The sequence below is a fragment of the Sebastes umbrosus genome, chromosome 11, assembly GCF_015220745.1.
Source record: "Sebastes umbrosus isolate fSebUmb1 chromosome 11, fSebUmb1.pri, whole genome shotgun sequence".
Taxonomy (NCBI): domain Eukaryota; kingdom Metazoa; phylum Chordata; class Actinopteri; order Perciformes; family Sebastidae; genus Sebastes; species Sebastes umbrosus.
This window is the reverse complement of record NC_051279.1, coordinates 13,304,832-13,320,183: the sequence shown is the minus strand read 5'-3', so window position 1 is coordinate 13,320,183 and position 15,352 is coordinate 13,304,832. Positions and strand designations below refer to the sequence as shown.

The 15,352-nt window shown below is 46.1% G+C and overlaps 1 protein-coding gene across 4 annotated transcripts in view; it reads left to right on the top strand.

Annotated features, from left to right (window-relative positions):
• Positions 1–15,352, top strand: part of LOC119496653 (nectin-2-like) — a 90,607-nt gene that overhangs the window by 42,024 nt on the left and 33,231 nt on the right. For 3 of the 4 annotated variants that reach the window (XM_037784123.1, XM_037784124.1, XM_037784127.1), the window contains 2 exons: positions 5–153; positions 8,461–13,492. In XM_037784123.1, the coding sequence (XP_037640051.1) occupies positions 5–153; positions 8,461–9,047 (736 nt within the window). In that variant the 3' untranslated portion in view covers positions 9,048–13,492. Of the gene's footprint in view, positions 1–4; positions 154–8,460; positions 13,493–15,352 lie in introns of those variants that run through there. The other variant, XM_037784125.1, reaches the window with a different exon arrangement.

Sequence of the window (15,352 nt, the reverse complement as noted above, 5' to 3'; positions counted from 1 at the left end):
CCAGAATGTCAGGAGAGAAGCCGGACACGGTGCAGATCAAAGACAACGTGCTGAAGGTGCTGAAGGTGGACGACGCCGTCAACACCACTTTCGTTTGTGAGGTCAAGAACCGCATCGGGACCGGCAGGGACCAGGTCACAGTCATGGTTAGAGGTGAGTTTCAAGGACACAAACAAGCAGACACCCTTAACACATGAACACAAAAAAGTATAAATACACAGCATGTGTATACACGGTAGGGGTGGGAATCAGACCACATGATACGATATTATCACGATACTTAAGTCACGATACCATTTTATTGCGTTTTTAAACATTTTGCGATATGCTGAGTATTGCGATAAGATATATTGCAAATTATTACCTTTTTTCATCTGCTAATTATGCAGTTTGTCAACATCTGTTTTATCTAATAAGATACAGTTGTCACTCTGTTCATCTCGGAGATTTCATTCACATATCTTGAGGTCAGAGGTCAAGGGACCTCTTTGAAAATGGCTATGCCAGTTTTTCCTCCTCCGAGCATTATTTTGCGTTCTTCCTGACAAGCGAACATGATCGGTTGGCATCATTCGGTTCCTTAGGTTGTTTAGTTTCATATGATACCAATATATCTTCACTCTAGCTTTAAAACTGGGCCCTCTGGAAAAATATTAAAAAAATGCGACGGCCCACTGGCTGATTTTTTAAAATAAAATATTGATACTTGATGTCCGTGTATCGATACAATAGTGCCACGCAAAATATCGCAATACTATGCTGTATCGATTTTTTTTCCCCCACCCCTAATAAACGGTACTCAAGATGTAGGTCATATAACATTTAGGAATATACATTATCCTGCTTGGAGTACAACCTGTGTGTTTGTCACAAGAAACAAGTAATAAAGTGTTCTTTTTGTGCACTTCTCTGTGATTTGATGAATTAAAATTACTCCCGTCATCACAAATCCACGCATTTGCTGCTCTAAGTAGGTTAAAGTGTAATTTGCACAAATGTCCTAACACACGAATGAATTGGACACAGTAAACGCTTCAGTATGAAGCAGTGAATATTTCAGAAGTGAAATGGAAAAACACATTTGTGGCTCACTTGGGTCCCGTTCATCATCTAAACCTTCCCCTGGCTTGTGTATGAAAACATTTATATCATCTGAACTGATGAACTGGAACCAAGTGCACTTTCATCACACCTGCTACACATTTCCTGGTGCGCTATGCTCTCATGTTTTCCCCAGGGACACACACCTTCTGCCTCACACGTCACATGAACATACACACATATTCTCTGTGCTGAGGACTGTCTTGGGTGTGTAGTGTAGGGCTAGAGGGTCCAGCTGCTCTGTCCATGTGTGTGTGACTACGTGCATGCATTTGCTTTTGGGTTCTCCCTTTTCAACTTTTACCACCTCTTTTGTCCTATTAAGATGCATGTCACTTTTCTACTTCTCTTTGCATGCCCTCAATAAAACTGAATTATCAAAGTTTCTATGCCTCGGCAGTACCCAAGGTCTGTTTATCGGCTTTGTACATCACATAGCATTTACAAAGCGGTTTTTCACAAGGTTCACATTGTGAGTGGTACACATAGACAAGATGATATTTTTTCGCTATTGAGGAATGAGAGAGGGAGCAGTTCGCTCCCTGAAGTCATGATCACAAAAGCAACTTGAGTAGCTTCTCAGCAGTACCCTTGGCCATCGCTAATGACAGGAGAGACTAAAGCAAAGCAAATGAGCAGTGTTCATTAGAGTCAGTGAATTGAAGATAAGGCTGCAATCGCTGAAAGTGATGAATTTCGCTCATAGTGACACTGTTGACTTTGAAATGAGGTGGATTTCAATGTTGCCTTGGGTTTAGCCAAGACTAGACTTGCGCTGATACATCGTCTGTCTATGTGTGTGTGTTTGCTGGTTCATATTTGTGATATGTTGTGTGTGTATTCAGGTGTATGGATCTGTGTATGCTGTGTAGCTTGTTGTACCACCTCAGGTCTCTGAGTTAAACCAACCAGAACGGTGTGATGAAAAACAGTCCATCCCTGTTCCTCAATAGGGTTAGCTGCACCCCTCCGCAGGGTTCACTCCTGCATTTCACCTCATACAAAATACATCCCCCTCCACTCTTCTGCCTGCACTTAACCGGAAGTTATTTTCTGCTGATGTCGGGGTAAACCTTGCCCGTAATGGGGAAAAAGTGTGTTTCTCTGGTGGCTTCAGTTTAAGAGCAACCCAACTACTTCATGCCCCCATTTCCTTCCCTTTTTTTCCTTTCTCAGTCTCTACCTATTTCTTTTTTTTCTGTCTTTCTCTCTCACCCCCCATCTTTCTTCAAGTCCCTCGGCTCCTTATGGTGCCACAGCATGCATCACCACTCCTCTGGGGCCATTCTGTACCGCTGCACAGTAGCATAACTGGCTTCTGTAGCACAAAGGATGTCACCATCTCCTGCTGTGTATTACAAGCAACAAGCAAGGGAGATACAACGATGGAGGGAGCGGAGGGAGGAAGATGGAGGCTGCTGCTTTTAGACTTAAAAAGCCAGAGAACGTGCACCAGGATAAATCAGTGCCAGCATGCAATCCTCACACTGAGAGAGTGAGGGGCATCAGGGATAGAGGGAGAGAGAGCAGATGCTGACGGCATTTAAAACTCCCATGGGAATCTTGTGCCACTGCATCCTATCTCCACCGCTATTGGCCTCCACTATCTCTCAGCATAGCGTGTGTGTCTGTCTGTCTCCAAGCCTCTCAGAGCGGATCAGTCACCCTTTGCTGCTTCAGCTCCTGGCTGCTTCTCTGCTCATTCCACCATCCGCTCCCTTCTCGCTCTGTCTTTTATCCTACATTTCCACTCTCATTCTTCTTTTTCTTTTTTTTCTCATCCTCTCTCCTTCTTTTTCTTTCTGGTTCCTCTGGTCTCTTCCAGTGTTGAACTTCCCACAGTTTCCTTGCCCTATCATCTCCCTCCTCCATCTCCTCTTGCTCACTCGATGCCGACCACCTGCTGCCTCCTTCCCACTCCCATCTTACTCACTGGCAGAGGTGGAAGAGGCGGAGGATAAGATGTGAGCTAAATTCGCCGGCAGTTAAGAGGTGACTGAGGCAACCAGCACGTGTCAGAGCGGAGAAGGGTTTGTAGAAGGCAGAGAGATGGCGAGAAGTGTTCAGAAAGATTGAGATTGTATGGGTTGGAGTGAAGTGAAAGAGTGGATGACGGTCTAAACCGAGCGAGAGAAAGATGCGGAATGACTCCAGATGGGATGGCGATGCAGACCTGTGGAGGCTAATGCGAATGCGTGTAGACAAACAGGGCTAAGAGGGGCCGACAGGCGTGAAATGGCCAGCACCTGCTACATAGCAGGTCCCCCCGCTCCTCTCTACCCCACAGCTGCATGACACACACAAATCTACACACTAGTGTGTGTCTGTGTGGGTGTTTGCCCATGTCCTCTGCCCTCAGTCTTGTCCTGTGAGAGAGGGATGGGTGTCCTCTCTTCTCCTTGCCTCTCCTCCTCTCATCTTCGATCCTGCTGCTTACTCACACACAAGCAAAAGTATCCTACCCTGCTCTCCCCTCCTCCCTTTCTTTCGATTTATCTCTCCCTCGCCATCTCCTTTACTGCAGTTTGCTCTTTTCATTGCATCTCTCATCCTCTCAGTTTAGCATATGCTCCCTCCTCATCCTCCTTATTTCTCTCAGGTTGTCTTTCGGCCTCCGCAAGTCTGGCGCTGATCTCCCTGCTCGGAGAAGAGACTCCTGCCCTCAGCATTCTCTCTCTCTCTCCTGCTCATGCTATCTCCCTCTCTCTTTAAGCTTAACTCTTAAATACCAGTAGCTCTTCCTTAATCACAGCTTAGTAGTCTCCATCCCTCCGTCCATCCCTCCATTCCAGTTTCCTCTCGCGGGGGTTCCTGTGTGGCTAACCCAGATTCCCTCCATCTTATTCCCTCCCCTCCCCATCGTCCCTTACGGGGGTGTCTCAGATGAACCTCAAAAAGTTAAAATGTCCTCTATCCAATCCCCCCCCACATGGTCCGAGGGGCTCTTCAGTTCAACGGAAAAGACATTTCCTCTCAATTCGGTGCATTCGCTCCCATTTTTAGACTCATCTAAGAAGGCAGTGCAAGAGCAAAGGGCTTGGACATTTTCCTCCACTGGGTTTGGGCGCGTGTGTGTGTCTGCCTGTATCTGTCTGTGTCTGTCAGTGTGTGTCTCCGGCCATGCGAAAACGGCTAGAGAACAGGTCTGATGGAGCCAAGTCTCCCTCCAGCCCGCTACTGGCCCCCTGCCCACCCCTCATTAGAGCACACACACACACACATACACACACATACACACACAGCTCTGTTCAATAAGTTAACATGCTGACAGAGAATACTGCTAAGCTATGCTCTAGGTGCAGCCCAGCCCAGCGTCAGACCACTGATGACCATGATGGCGTCTGTGAGTGTGTGTGTGTGTGTGTGTGTGTGTGAATGTCTGTGTATGTGACCATGTGTGTTTTTGGGAGGCTGCAGCAGACGTTACTTCCGCTCCATCTCTCTCATTACTTGCGGTCACTTGGAGCTTACGGTCGTGCTGGACGTGACTTCATAAGAAGCCTGCTGTTTTTTTGGCTTCCACAGTATGGTGTGTTTGTGTGTGTGTGTGTTTTGGGAGGGGTTGGGTACTGTAGTTCTGCATGTTTGTTTCTCTATTTCCCCCCCCCCCGCTTGTTATCCACACAGCATGCATATTGCATTATTTTCTGCTGGCTCATCCAACAGCATGTGTTTAGAAGATGTCCTCTCCTCACCCACTGAAATACATTCCACTGGTGCGATGTTAGGATGTGTCTGGGTCTGTAGTGGGCCCGTACTGGGAGCCTGGGGCGGCTCCTTTTACATCTTTCTCTTGAATCTTTTAAGTGTTGTCTCCAGAAGGGTAGAATAAAACATGAATTATCACCCACAAAAGGATTAAAAATGACCAGCACAGACTTTGAGAGAGACACTGACTTGAGCGACGCATTAAAAATAATTGGATGAGATGAATTTAGAGAGAATTTGCATTTAAATTTTAGCGTAATTCCCTTTGATGTGACGGCAATTTGAGGCGGCATCCGGCCCCCAAGTTTGCACAGAGATTGTTGCCACGTTGCATGTGCCGGAGCTCCGCGGAGCCCGAGGTGATAATGCATTTCTTGTGTTCCTGTTACAAGTGGACACTGAGGGCTAGCTCTCACTCTCATGTGTGCGAACAGGAATGTTTAGCACCGCTCGGGGGAGAATAGGAGGGGAGAGAGAGGGGAGCGAACTCAGGGAGGCTGGCGGGAGAAATTGAAAGAAAGGAAGAGAAAATATACCCACATGAAATTATTAATTTTTCTCCCTAGGCATATGTTGAAAGTGAAGCGCAGAGGGAGAAAGTAACATGTGACAGAAGTACAAACGTTAACTGGAGAGATGGCAGGGAAAATGGATTTAGAGGAAAGAGTGTATGCAGGAGACAGCTGGTGAAGTGGAGGCAGAGATGGAGAAAGGGGGAGTGGAGAGGCAGAAATAAAGAGGGAGAGAAGAGCGGAGCACAGGTGTAGACAGCAGTCGACTTCCATTTTCTCTCTTGACAAGAATCAGTGTTACAAGAGTAATTCTGTCAGCTCTCTGTACACTTAACAAGAGCTGATGGATTTCAAATGGGAATGACAATAAGAATTGGGCTGATTCGCTACTTTCAAATTTAGGCAGGGGATTTCGACAGCGGCGTCGACTGGTTAATCCTCTGCTGGTGAAAAGTGCAGAGAGTGGAAAGGAAAGCCAGAGCAACAGACAGGATGCTCAGCTTAGCCAAGGGTTCTTGATCACCTTCAACCAGGGACTAAAATTAACATATTTTGTTTTATTGTGTAGGAAGCAGGGCCACTTTAGAATGAGGGACTTTATTCCATAAGATAATGTTTCTGCTCGAAAAATGCCTTCTTTAGGGATCGAAAGAGTAAAAGGAAATAATTCTGTATATTGCGTCTGGGACATTCAAAATGATCCAAACAAAATAAACAAGTACATTAAATAGAAATATGTGTATTCATACAAAATACATCATAAGCTCTAAACTTGAATGCTTTGAACCCTGTGAAAGTGGGAATAATATACATTCAGGCATCAATATTCCCTTCTACTAATAGTAGGTTTTAAAGCTCTGAAGGGAGTCATGTTGTTGCAAAAACAGCTTTTGGAATAAAGTCTAAACTGTATATCCATCATAGGAGTCCATAGAAATCCTACATAAGTTATTACTTGTACATAACTCCCTGTAAAATAACCTGCGTCATTTGGAGAACACTTTTTGGTCAAACTGTGTACAGGAGCTGACGGGTAACTCAGGCAGCGTTAGCGCCATACTCCCTGCCCGCTGAGTTATAGATGATGACCACTCGGGGGAAACGGTCACAGGGTCTGCGGGGAGTTGTCATACTCCCAGAAAGCACTTAGAGCTCTGAACTCATGGCCTCAAAAAGCCTGAGCAAAGCAGTAACACTGTCGTGGTTCTCCTAGAGGCTTTACTCACCACTAGTGTCTTAACTTCTTACAGTCGGCCTGGTATCAAATCTCAATACTTTTTGAGTACTGACTGAAATGTGTCCATGGCGCCAAGCACTGAGAGCTGGCAGTGAACGCTTCTCAGATTCTTAGTGTGGTTTGCTTAATTTGGATCTGATATTTCCTCATTTAAATCATAATTTTGCCGATTTTACACTTTAGGCTGTAGGGCTGCAAACGTAACTAATGCATTTAAATAGGCTGATTTTGATAAATGGGAGAAAAGGCTCCTCTAGAAAAACATGTTTATATTCCTCAGAGCAAGGAATCAAGAACAGTATTGTTTTGGTGGTAGTGCTGAAACTTAAGTGTGTTATTGCAACAGTAAATCAAAAGAAAAATACCCAGCTTGTAGGTTTCCTTCCCTGCAAAAGCAGTTGTATCTTTTTGCTGTTCAAATACCTGCTTTGAAATATTGTACTAATATCAATGCAGAGGGATGTCGAGGGAGTGGGAAGTGTGAATGCAGAGAAGCAGCACTATATGGCTGACAAGTCATATGGGACGTCTTCGCAACCCTGATTTAGACACTACTACTGTACCTCTCCCTGGAGTTTTGATACACAAACAGAAATACCGTGCATTCGATTATGGAGCCTTAGTTTACTTATACCCTCCTTAGCCAGTCTGCACTCTAAGAAAGCCTTTGTTTAAAGAGGACCTATTACGTATTTGTGCTTTTTCCCTTTCCTTTAGTGTGTTATATAGTTTTCTATGCATGTAAAAGGTCTGCAAAGTTACAAAGCCCAAAGTCCACGCCAAAGGGAGTTACTCTCCCCTACTGAAACACTGCTCCTGAACTGCCTGAAACGCCTTGATTGAAGTCGGAAGTGTCTTTTCTTCCGTAACGCGGTGATGTCACCAAGTAGCACATTTGCATAATACCTGCCTAGTGTCGAGTTTGTGCTGCAGCACAACTGGTATGAGAAAAATAAAGTTTTTTTTAACATTAAAGCATCTAATCATGTTCTAGTAGAAACCCAAAATACAAGTATGCACCTGAAAAGGAGCATAATACATCTTTAATTCAAAATGGCTTCTTTTCACTTGTAAGTGTGTGTGTGTAACATGGCAGTTGTGACTAAAATAAAAGTGCTGGAATAAAAATGGACACACGTCCTGGACTGACGTGCACTCGAGTGGTGCCTTTTTGCGGAGAAGGCCGCCCAAACTGTCCCCCTGCTCTGTGCTCATGGCTTCCAGGAAGAGTTGTCACTCCGCTGTGTCACTTTGTCACTCACTCACTCCGCCACCTCCTCCTCCTCCTCGTCTTCTTCATCTAATATCCAACCTCCACTCCTACCATCCATCATTATCCTCCTCCGCTGCATGGCCTCCACCTGTTCTGCCCCTGCACGCGCCATCCCCCGCTCCTTCAGAAAGTGTGTGTGTATGTGGCTTGCACTTCCTCCCCTTCCCCGCCCTGCCTTGCGTTGTGATTTGTGGCGAGCCTTGGACAGACCCTGGCCGTTGAAGGGCAACACGGGGAGACGTGGCTGCGACGTTGTTGTGACGTGGCTGTGGGAATGGGGACAGGAGCAGCTCTGAGGGAGAGGAGGAAATGTCAGTGTAGGAAGAGACTCAGCTCACACACACACACACAAACACACACACGCACACACATACTGAACACACACACACACACACACACACACATGACTGTACTGACACCTCAGCACTCGAACACATTTCACTGAATACAATTCAGACTAACACCACTGACACCTTCCTTTCCTCGACATTACCCTTCCTTCCCTCCCTTCTTTATGCCGTCCCTATTTTCCCTCTTCTCCTCTCTCCATGTTTCACACTGGTCTCTTTTTCTCAACCATATTCCTTTCTTCCTTTTCTCTCCCTCCCTGCCTCTCCTCCCTCCTACAGAGCCCTCAGTGAACCCATCCAATGCCGGCGTGGTGGCGGGAGCTGTGATTGGCTCCCTGCTGGCCCTCCTTTTGGTTGCCGCTCTCATCGCCGTGCTTGTCACCCGTAGCCGCAGGCAACAGCAGGGTTACCGCGCCAATGGCGGCAGCGACATGAAGACACGCATATTTGGTGGCGGCAAGAAGGCCAGCAAGAACGGCACGGGCGGAGGCGCAGGCAGCGGCGGCGTCGGAGGCGGCAACAACAACGGCCCCATCTACGTTTACAACGAGAGCTCGCCCCACCAGGGCCTCGGGGAGAAAAACAACCACCACCAGCCGCTCACCATAGGGGGCCGGCCTGAAGTCGCCGCCACTACACCCACCGCCCAAGATATCCTGCTAAGCAACGAGTTAGATGATGCGGAAAGGAGGAAGTTTGATGAGCTGGAGGAGGACGAGAGGTATGACCACTTCACTGGAGGGGCCCCCATCCTGCAGCTTCGCCCGCCACATGACCAGGACGATATGATTGGAGATTACATGGATGATGACATGGAGTCCCAGCGGGATGGCTCCGTCATCTCGCGGACTGCCGTTTACGTATAGAGAAGGAGAAGAGGAAAGGAGGAGGAGAAGAAAAAGGAGGGATCCTCCCGAGGATTTTTGTGGCTCCAGGGTCTCGTCCCTGTCTGATAGAGAAGAGAAAATGATACCGCTTTTATTTTTGAAAATTGATTTTAAACATAACCTATTATTAATCACAGTGCAGCCCCAGAATGGACTGAATGAACAGGAGGGATATTCTGAAAGGAGCGTCGCTGTTATCTGGTCCCTAAGAACTGCAAATCAAACAGAGAAAAGAAACAACTTGTCTCCCACTGCTTCTGCTCATGCTATCGCTATCACTGGGACCTTGACAAGGACTCTTGACAGACACACTAGAAGAGAGAAACCGTGTAGTGTGGGAGTAGGATAATGGAATCATGATACAAGCTTGGCTATAGAGGAGGCAACTCACTTGCATATTCACTCTTATCTTCACCAAAACTGCAGAAGTGGAAGGGGTTGTCAAGCAGTTGCGTGTTGCCTCGCCCGCTATTCTCCTGTGGGAAACCTTTTTGTTTTGGTAATGCGTTGTGCTGTGACAGCTGGTGGGTAGTTAGTAGCTAGTGAGGGGTTGGGAGGAAGGTTTTTGAAAGTATAGACAGTAGCCATCAGGTGAATTACAAAGTATTTGCTCAAGTCTACTGGCAAGCTTTCATTCCTGCTCTCTCTCCCTTCCTCTCAAACTTCTCTGCAAACTATCAGTGACAGTAGATGCGCTTGAATTTACAACATTTTAAAAAGAACATTAGGTCGTCGTGCTGCACGAACACAAGAGCGGCTGAATTCAACAAAGCAAGTTTGCAGAGAGTTTGAGCTAAGTTCTTAACAAGGTATTCAAATGCAAACTTTTGTACTGTGCCTGGAGGTAAGAGACGGTAAACAAGAGATGAGGGAGTGAGGTGTAGCCAATCTGACAGGGTCGAGGGATGGAGAGAGGGATGCAGGAGGACTGGAGAGGAGCGTGTGTCTCTTCTTTTCTCTTCCTCCTCATCCCCGTCTCTTCAGAGCGCTCCTGACAGGAGGAGCTTGATTGGTAATGAGCCGTGAAGTCGCTCGCTTAGCTGGGACCAACAGATTGCCACCACTTATCGTTTATGACGTGGCGATTCCTCCCCCTCCCACCTCTATCTCTCTATCATTCCTCCGTCTCTCTTTCTCTCTCTCTCCATCCCTCTCTCCCAGTGTTTATGGGGAGGTTATGATTTATCCGGTGGTGTCGAGGTCAGGGCCACAGAGAGCAGCGGAGTATTTTACTGCTCCTGATGTGTCAAACGCCCCACTTACTCTATTCCAGCCCCGGCCTGCCCTGACACGTCAAGACTGACTGATCCACCTGGAGTGGCCATGTTCACTCCACCGCGTGGACGCCACGATCTCCTCCCACACTTAAGTAAATGGCCGGATGTAACAGAATCCCATGACCGCGTTAGGTTAGATTGATTTTCAATCCGATCATGTAATATTTCTTTCCATTAGCGGATGTTGTTAAATGTAGTGAATTGATCGGGAGACATAAAAGGTTTGCGTCCACAGCGAAGCTCTGGGAGTCATATTGACTAACAGGCAACAAGCAGTGAAGTAGCCCTTTATGATGCAGCTTCAGGGCTGATTGTCTTCTGACTATTAATTTATCCTTCTAACGAGCCACCGGAGGCTCGCTCAGGCAAATATTACTACTGCCCGCTGCGGTCTTTGAGGCTCAGTGTGAGTGCATCACCGTGTCTACGTAGCCACTCGATGACTGTGATGGACAATCTTGGTAGAGACGCCCCGCTGTAGCTCCTCTAATCGGGCTTTTCCTGGCCCTCTAATCAGCTCCCCCTTGACCCACCGGGAATCTGGTGAGTGTAGCCCTCCATGACTGTACTGCCCTCCTGTAAGGCCAAGCAAAGATCTTGGTTGCAGTTTGCTGCAGGGTCATGAGGTCAAACACAGGGTGACCCATTGCCAAGAGCAAGGATGACTGCGCTTGCCTGCATTCTCCTATCATAGCTGTTTTTAACCTTGAGCTATAGAGGTGAGAAACACTCACATACAGTACAAGTATGTGTATAGGGCGAGACAGTCCTAGTTTGCCTTTGTGATGGCTGTTAACCTTTAGAGAGGCGGAGAGAGACACAGGGGAGAGACACAGGAGGCAGATGATGAATACAGAGAGACGGCTTTCAGTATTTGAGCATATTGTAAGCCAGTGTGTTCAATAGGATTATCGTCTAATGGCCTTACCTTCTACATAAATGCAGCTCCTGTCAACCCGGGGTACAGTAAATGTACTGAACGCAGCTGATTTGTCACAACCACTCAAAATATAAAATATTTACTTATTTTTGCACTTGTGTGTGTCACCGCTACAAAGAGAAACATGAGTGTAATACTTGGGGTTATTCGGGGTCAAAATAGCGATAAGGGACAAAAACTGTTGTATGTACATTTTGGTGTGAGGTATCTGTGTACTATATATGTAAGCATCTTTATTTTTCTTGTGAAAATGTGGATATTTATGACAATGTAAATATCAGATCGATGGAGCCAGTGTTGCCAGTGTTGTGGAAGTAAAGAGGAAGGCGTTGGCTAAAGTCTATAGTTCAAAAGTCTCAGAGGGCATTCAGAATGTAATTTTTAATCCAACGAATACCTCGGTGGTTTGGGTGTTAAAACATACTGAACTGACTGAGCTGAGTTTGCCTAAAGTGATAAAGAGTCGATTTGTATTGGTGAAAAAAAAAGTTATCATTGCCTGCATTTCCACATAATAAGCACACAGTATTTTTTTGCACAACTGGCTTCTCCTTCTCCTTGACAGACACCCTGCACAATGCAAAAATACCCACAATGCTCATAATTTATTAGGTAGACTGTAACCACACAGGTGATGTCTATGTTGAGTCAGCTCTGTGTGTGTGTGTGTGTGTATATAGTAGTGTGTCGGTGTGTGTTTTTCGTGACGCTCGGGGGCTTCGGGACATCTCTCGCTGCCATTGGGGCTGTAACCTGAGTAGCCACCCTTTGTCACCGCGGACAACCGGCAAACTGAAGATATTATTGTGCATTTCGAAGACTCAACTCGCGCACACATACTGTACATATACGCAGGATGCAGAGAAACATTCGCCCACTCGCAAACACCCCTCAGTCACTCTCATTATGCTCACTCCCACAGCCAAACTGTGCAGAAGACACCTCATACCTGACAACTCTGCCATCTCCTGACACAAGCCCACACAAACGCGCTCGCATAGCTGCACACAAACACACAAACACTTCTTTCTCCTCTTCTTGCTCAGTGGCTCTGTCAGGACATATACTGTGTCCTATTACTGTGGAAAGAGCCGCACCATGATGTGTCCCCCTGGTCCACTGCTTTCTATTCCCCAAACCTGATCCAGAGTCAGCGACCATGTAGAACAGAGACAACTACACATTCAGGGACACACACACACACTCACACCTTTCACCCAGTGTCAGAGAAACTGGCTTTTTAGGAAACCGTTTGTCCGTTCCGCTTTTTGTTCCACACGGGGGGATATAGCTTTCATAAAAATGCCACGGCGCTGACCTGCTCTCCCCTCCCGAATCCCTTCGAATGCTTTTAGAGCGTCGCAACTTCCCACTCATCTCCAAAATGTTGTTTCTCTCACTTCAACCACCTCCGCCACTGCGACCGCCGCCTCCACAGACACACACACACACACACACACACACACACACACACACACACACACACACACCGTTGCCACCCACCTCAGCACCCATGTAAGGCTTGTCAGACAAAACGCTTTTAGAGGAATCCATGATCCTGGTCCGGGTCTAGCACAAGGTTAGGTAGTCAAATAAATATTTTTTCTTTTTTTCCCAGAAAGCCACACACTGTTGCTATTTCTTCGGCTCCAAACATTTGATGACTAATCAAAGCCTTAACATCTCCCATCTCACTCGCATAAATGAAGAAAAAAAAGAGAGAAAACTTCCCTGTGTACATAGTATAAATATATAAATATGTAGCAGAGAAAAAGATATTACTAATTTATGGTGTCACGTTTGTGTATTTCTCTCAGTGACAGCAAGCATGAAGGATTTATTTTCTCCTATTACAGTTTCCCCTCTTTTCTGTTATTTTGCAGTGCTTTATAATTTATATTTTCTGAGTGCTTTATTCTTGACTGCTGCGCTGTGATTGCTGCCAAAACTGGCAAAATGTGCTTCTTCTATACAAATGAACTGTACACACATGAGAAAACAGTCTTACCCCCAAAATGTGCTTTTTATTATTGACTGCTCTGTGTAAACGTTGTTTTTTCTTTTTGTATTTTTTTATTTCACATTTATTTTTGGTCTTTTGAAGAAAAAAAAAACGAAATTAGAATCGTTGTCACCATTTTGTCGTGTCTTTCTATATTTTTTTTCGTATTTGGTTGCTATTAAAGATTTCTTGATTTTTGAAAATGTTCCAGTGTTGCTGTGTGTGGTGTCTGTTTCTCCTCTTCTTCCCTCTGTCTCTTTAACACTAGCTTGGATGACTGAGGAGCCAAATTGAATAGAATTGATTCTCACTGATTAGATTTATAGATTAATTGATCAGGATATGAAGTGGCCTCTCTGTCTCTAGTCACACATCCTTCACACTCCAGACACTCCACCCCCCATTTGTTTGTTTTTTCCACTCTCATTTCCTGGTCTGGCTGTTTGTCTCGTTTCAGTTTCGATAAATCTGTGTGTGTGTGTGTCAACAGAGGTGTGATAACCGGCTTATGAGAAAAGCACCGGAATAGGAGAAGCCATTTTGTGGATTACAATTGTCCTGTACTGAAGCTCCACCTCCTCTCAGTCTCTCTGACTCCTATATGTGTCCCTGGTTGGCTGAAGTAAACTTGCTGCCTTGGTAACCGGTATGTAGGAGACTGCTGTAGGGCACATTTTTCACCTGAGCATGCGGAGTATGAAGAGTGGCAATACAAAGCACACATGCACTCTCTTACTTCAAGATGCCTATACTGTATACAATAATTATATTCAGTGGAGCCCCAACACCTCTCAGACAACACACACAGAGAAGAGGATAGAGTTGAGGAATGTGGTGCTGGAGCTTCAGTGGTTTTCCTGGAGGGAGGCAGTTTGTGTTTTCAGTTGGGGAATGTGCAGGCCAAGCTGAAACTCTGTGAATGGAGCGCCTCTCAAAGGCTGCATTGTTTGAACTCTGACTAAACCAAACTGGTTTGGTCAAACTTTAACAGAAGGACATGTAGAGGGTTGTCCGTGTGTGTGTGTGTGTGTACAGGTTTGTGTATGAATGTTCTGGCATGGGAGTGAATGTGTGTGCTCAAGCGTGCATGTGCACCTGCCTTATTTGATTTTTGCATACAAGTACCCTTTCTGTGTTGCCATCAAATGATACAAGTTGTGCTGTTAACATCCCCCACGACTGCGACAGTTGGTTTATGGCGGTTATGGCGGCTCGTCCTCGGTGTTTGCCTGGTGCTTTGATGCCGCCATGTATCTGCGTGTCATCCTGGCTCCTTGTCACGGTTCATTTTTGTTGCAGGCTTCTTCTGTCAATGCACAGCTATTTACTGTGAGTCCAGCCCACCATCTGGCCTCTCTAATTGCTTTGGATTTGAGGCTGGCGAGATAGAGAGCACTTACGCACACACTCCACACACACACACACAGACACACTCTCTGACTCCTTTGGTTTTTCTAGCTGAATGTAAAAAGACTTGAGTACAGCAGAAAGGCTTTTAAGCCGCAGCTACAAATAAAAAGCCTGTGCAACAATTTTTTTTGGTCTGCGTTTGTCACTCTGAAAGCATGCACCTCATGTGAAAGCGGTGACCCCGTAACGCAGAACCTGGCCTATTTGAGCTTCGAGCAAATAACCTGGATCTGAAGCCAAAGTGACAGCAGCTACGCCGAGCGCTGCCGCCGTGTTCAACATTAGCTTACAGTGATGAGACATGGTGAGGTGCCCCTGGGCAATCCGGCTAGCTGGTAGTGGCCCTGTTTAGACCAAGCTGTGTGTGCGTAGGCGTGTATTAGACAGAGAATGAGCATGTGAGTGTGTTCTTTAGTCAAACAGCGTGCTAAAGAAGTGAGCTCATGTTGTTCATGTGTTGCTGCGCCGCAGACAGCTCACATTTTCACAGGATGTTTGTGTGGGGAAGTGTTTATAAGCTGAAGTGTTATCAGATTGTTTGGTATGTGTGTGTTTGTTGCACGGTTTCACACATGCATGTTTGTATATGGCTGTATATTTAACTTCCAGCTCTGGCAGCCGCAGTGTTGATTAAACATCTGATGGTGTGTGTGTG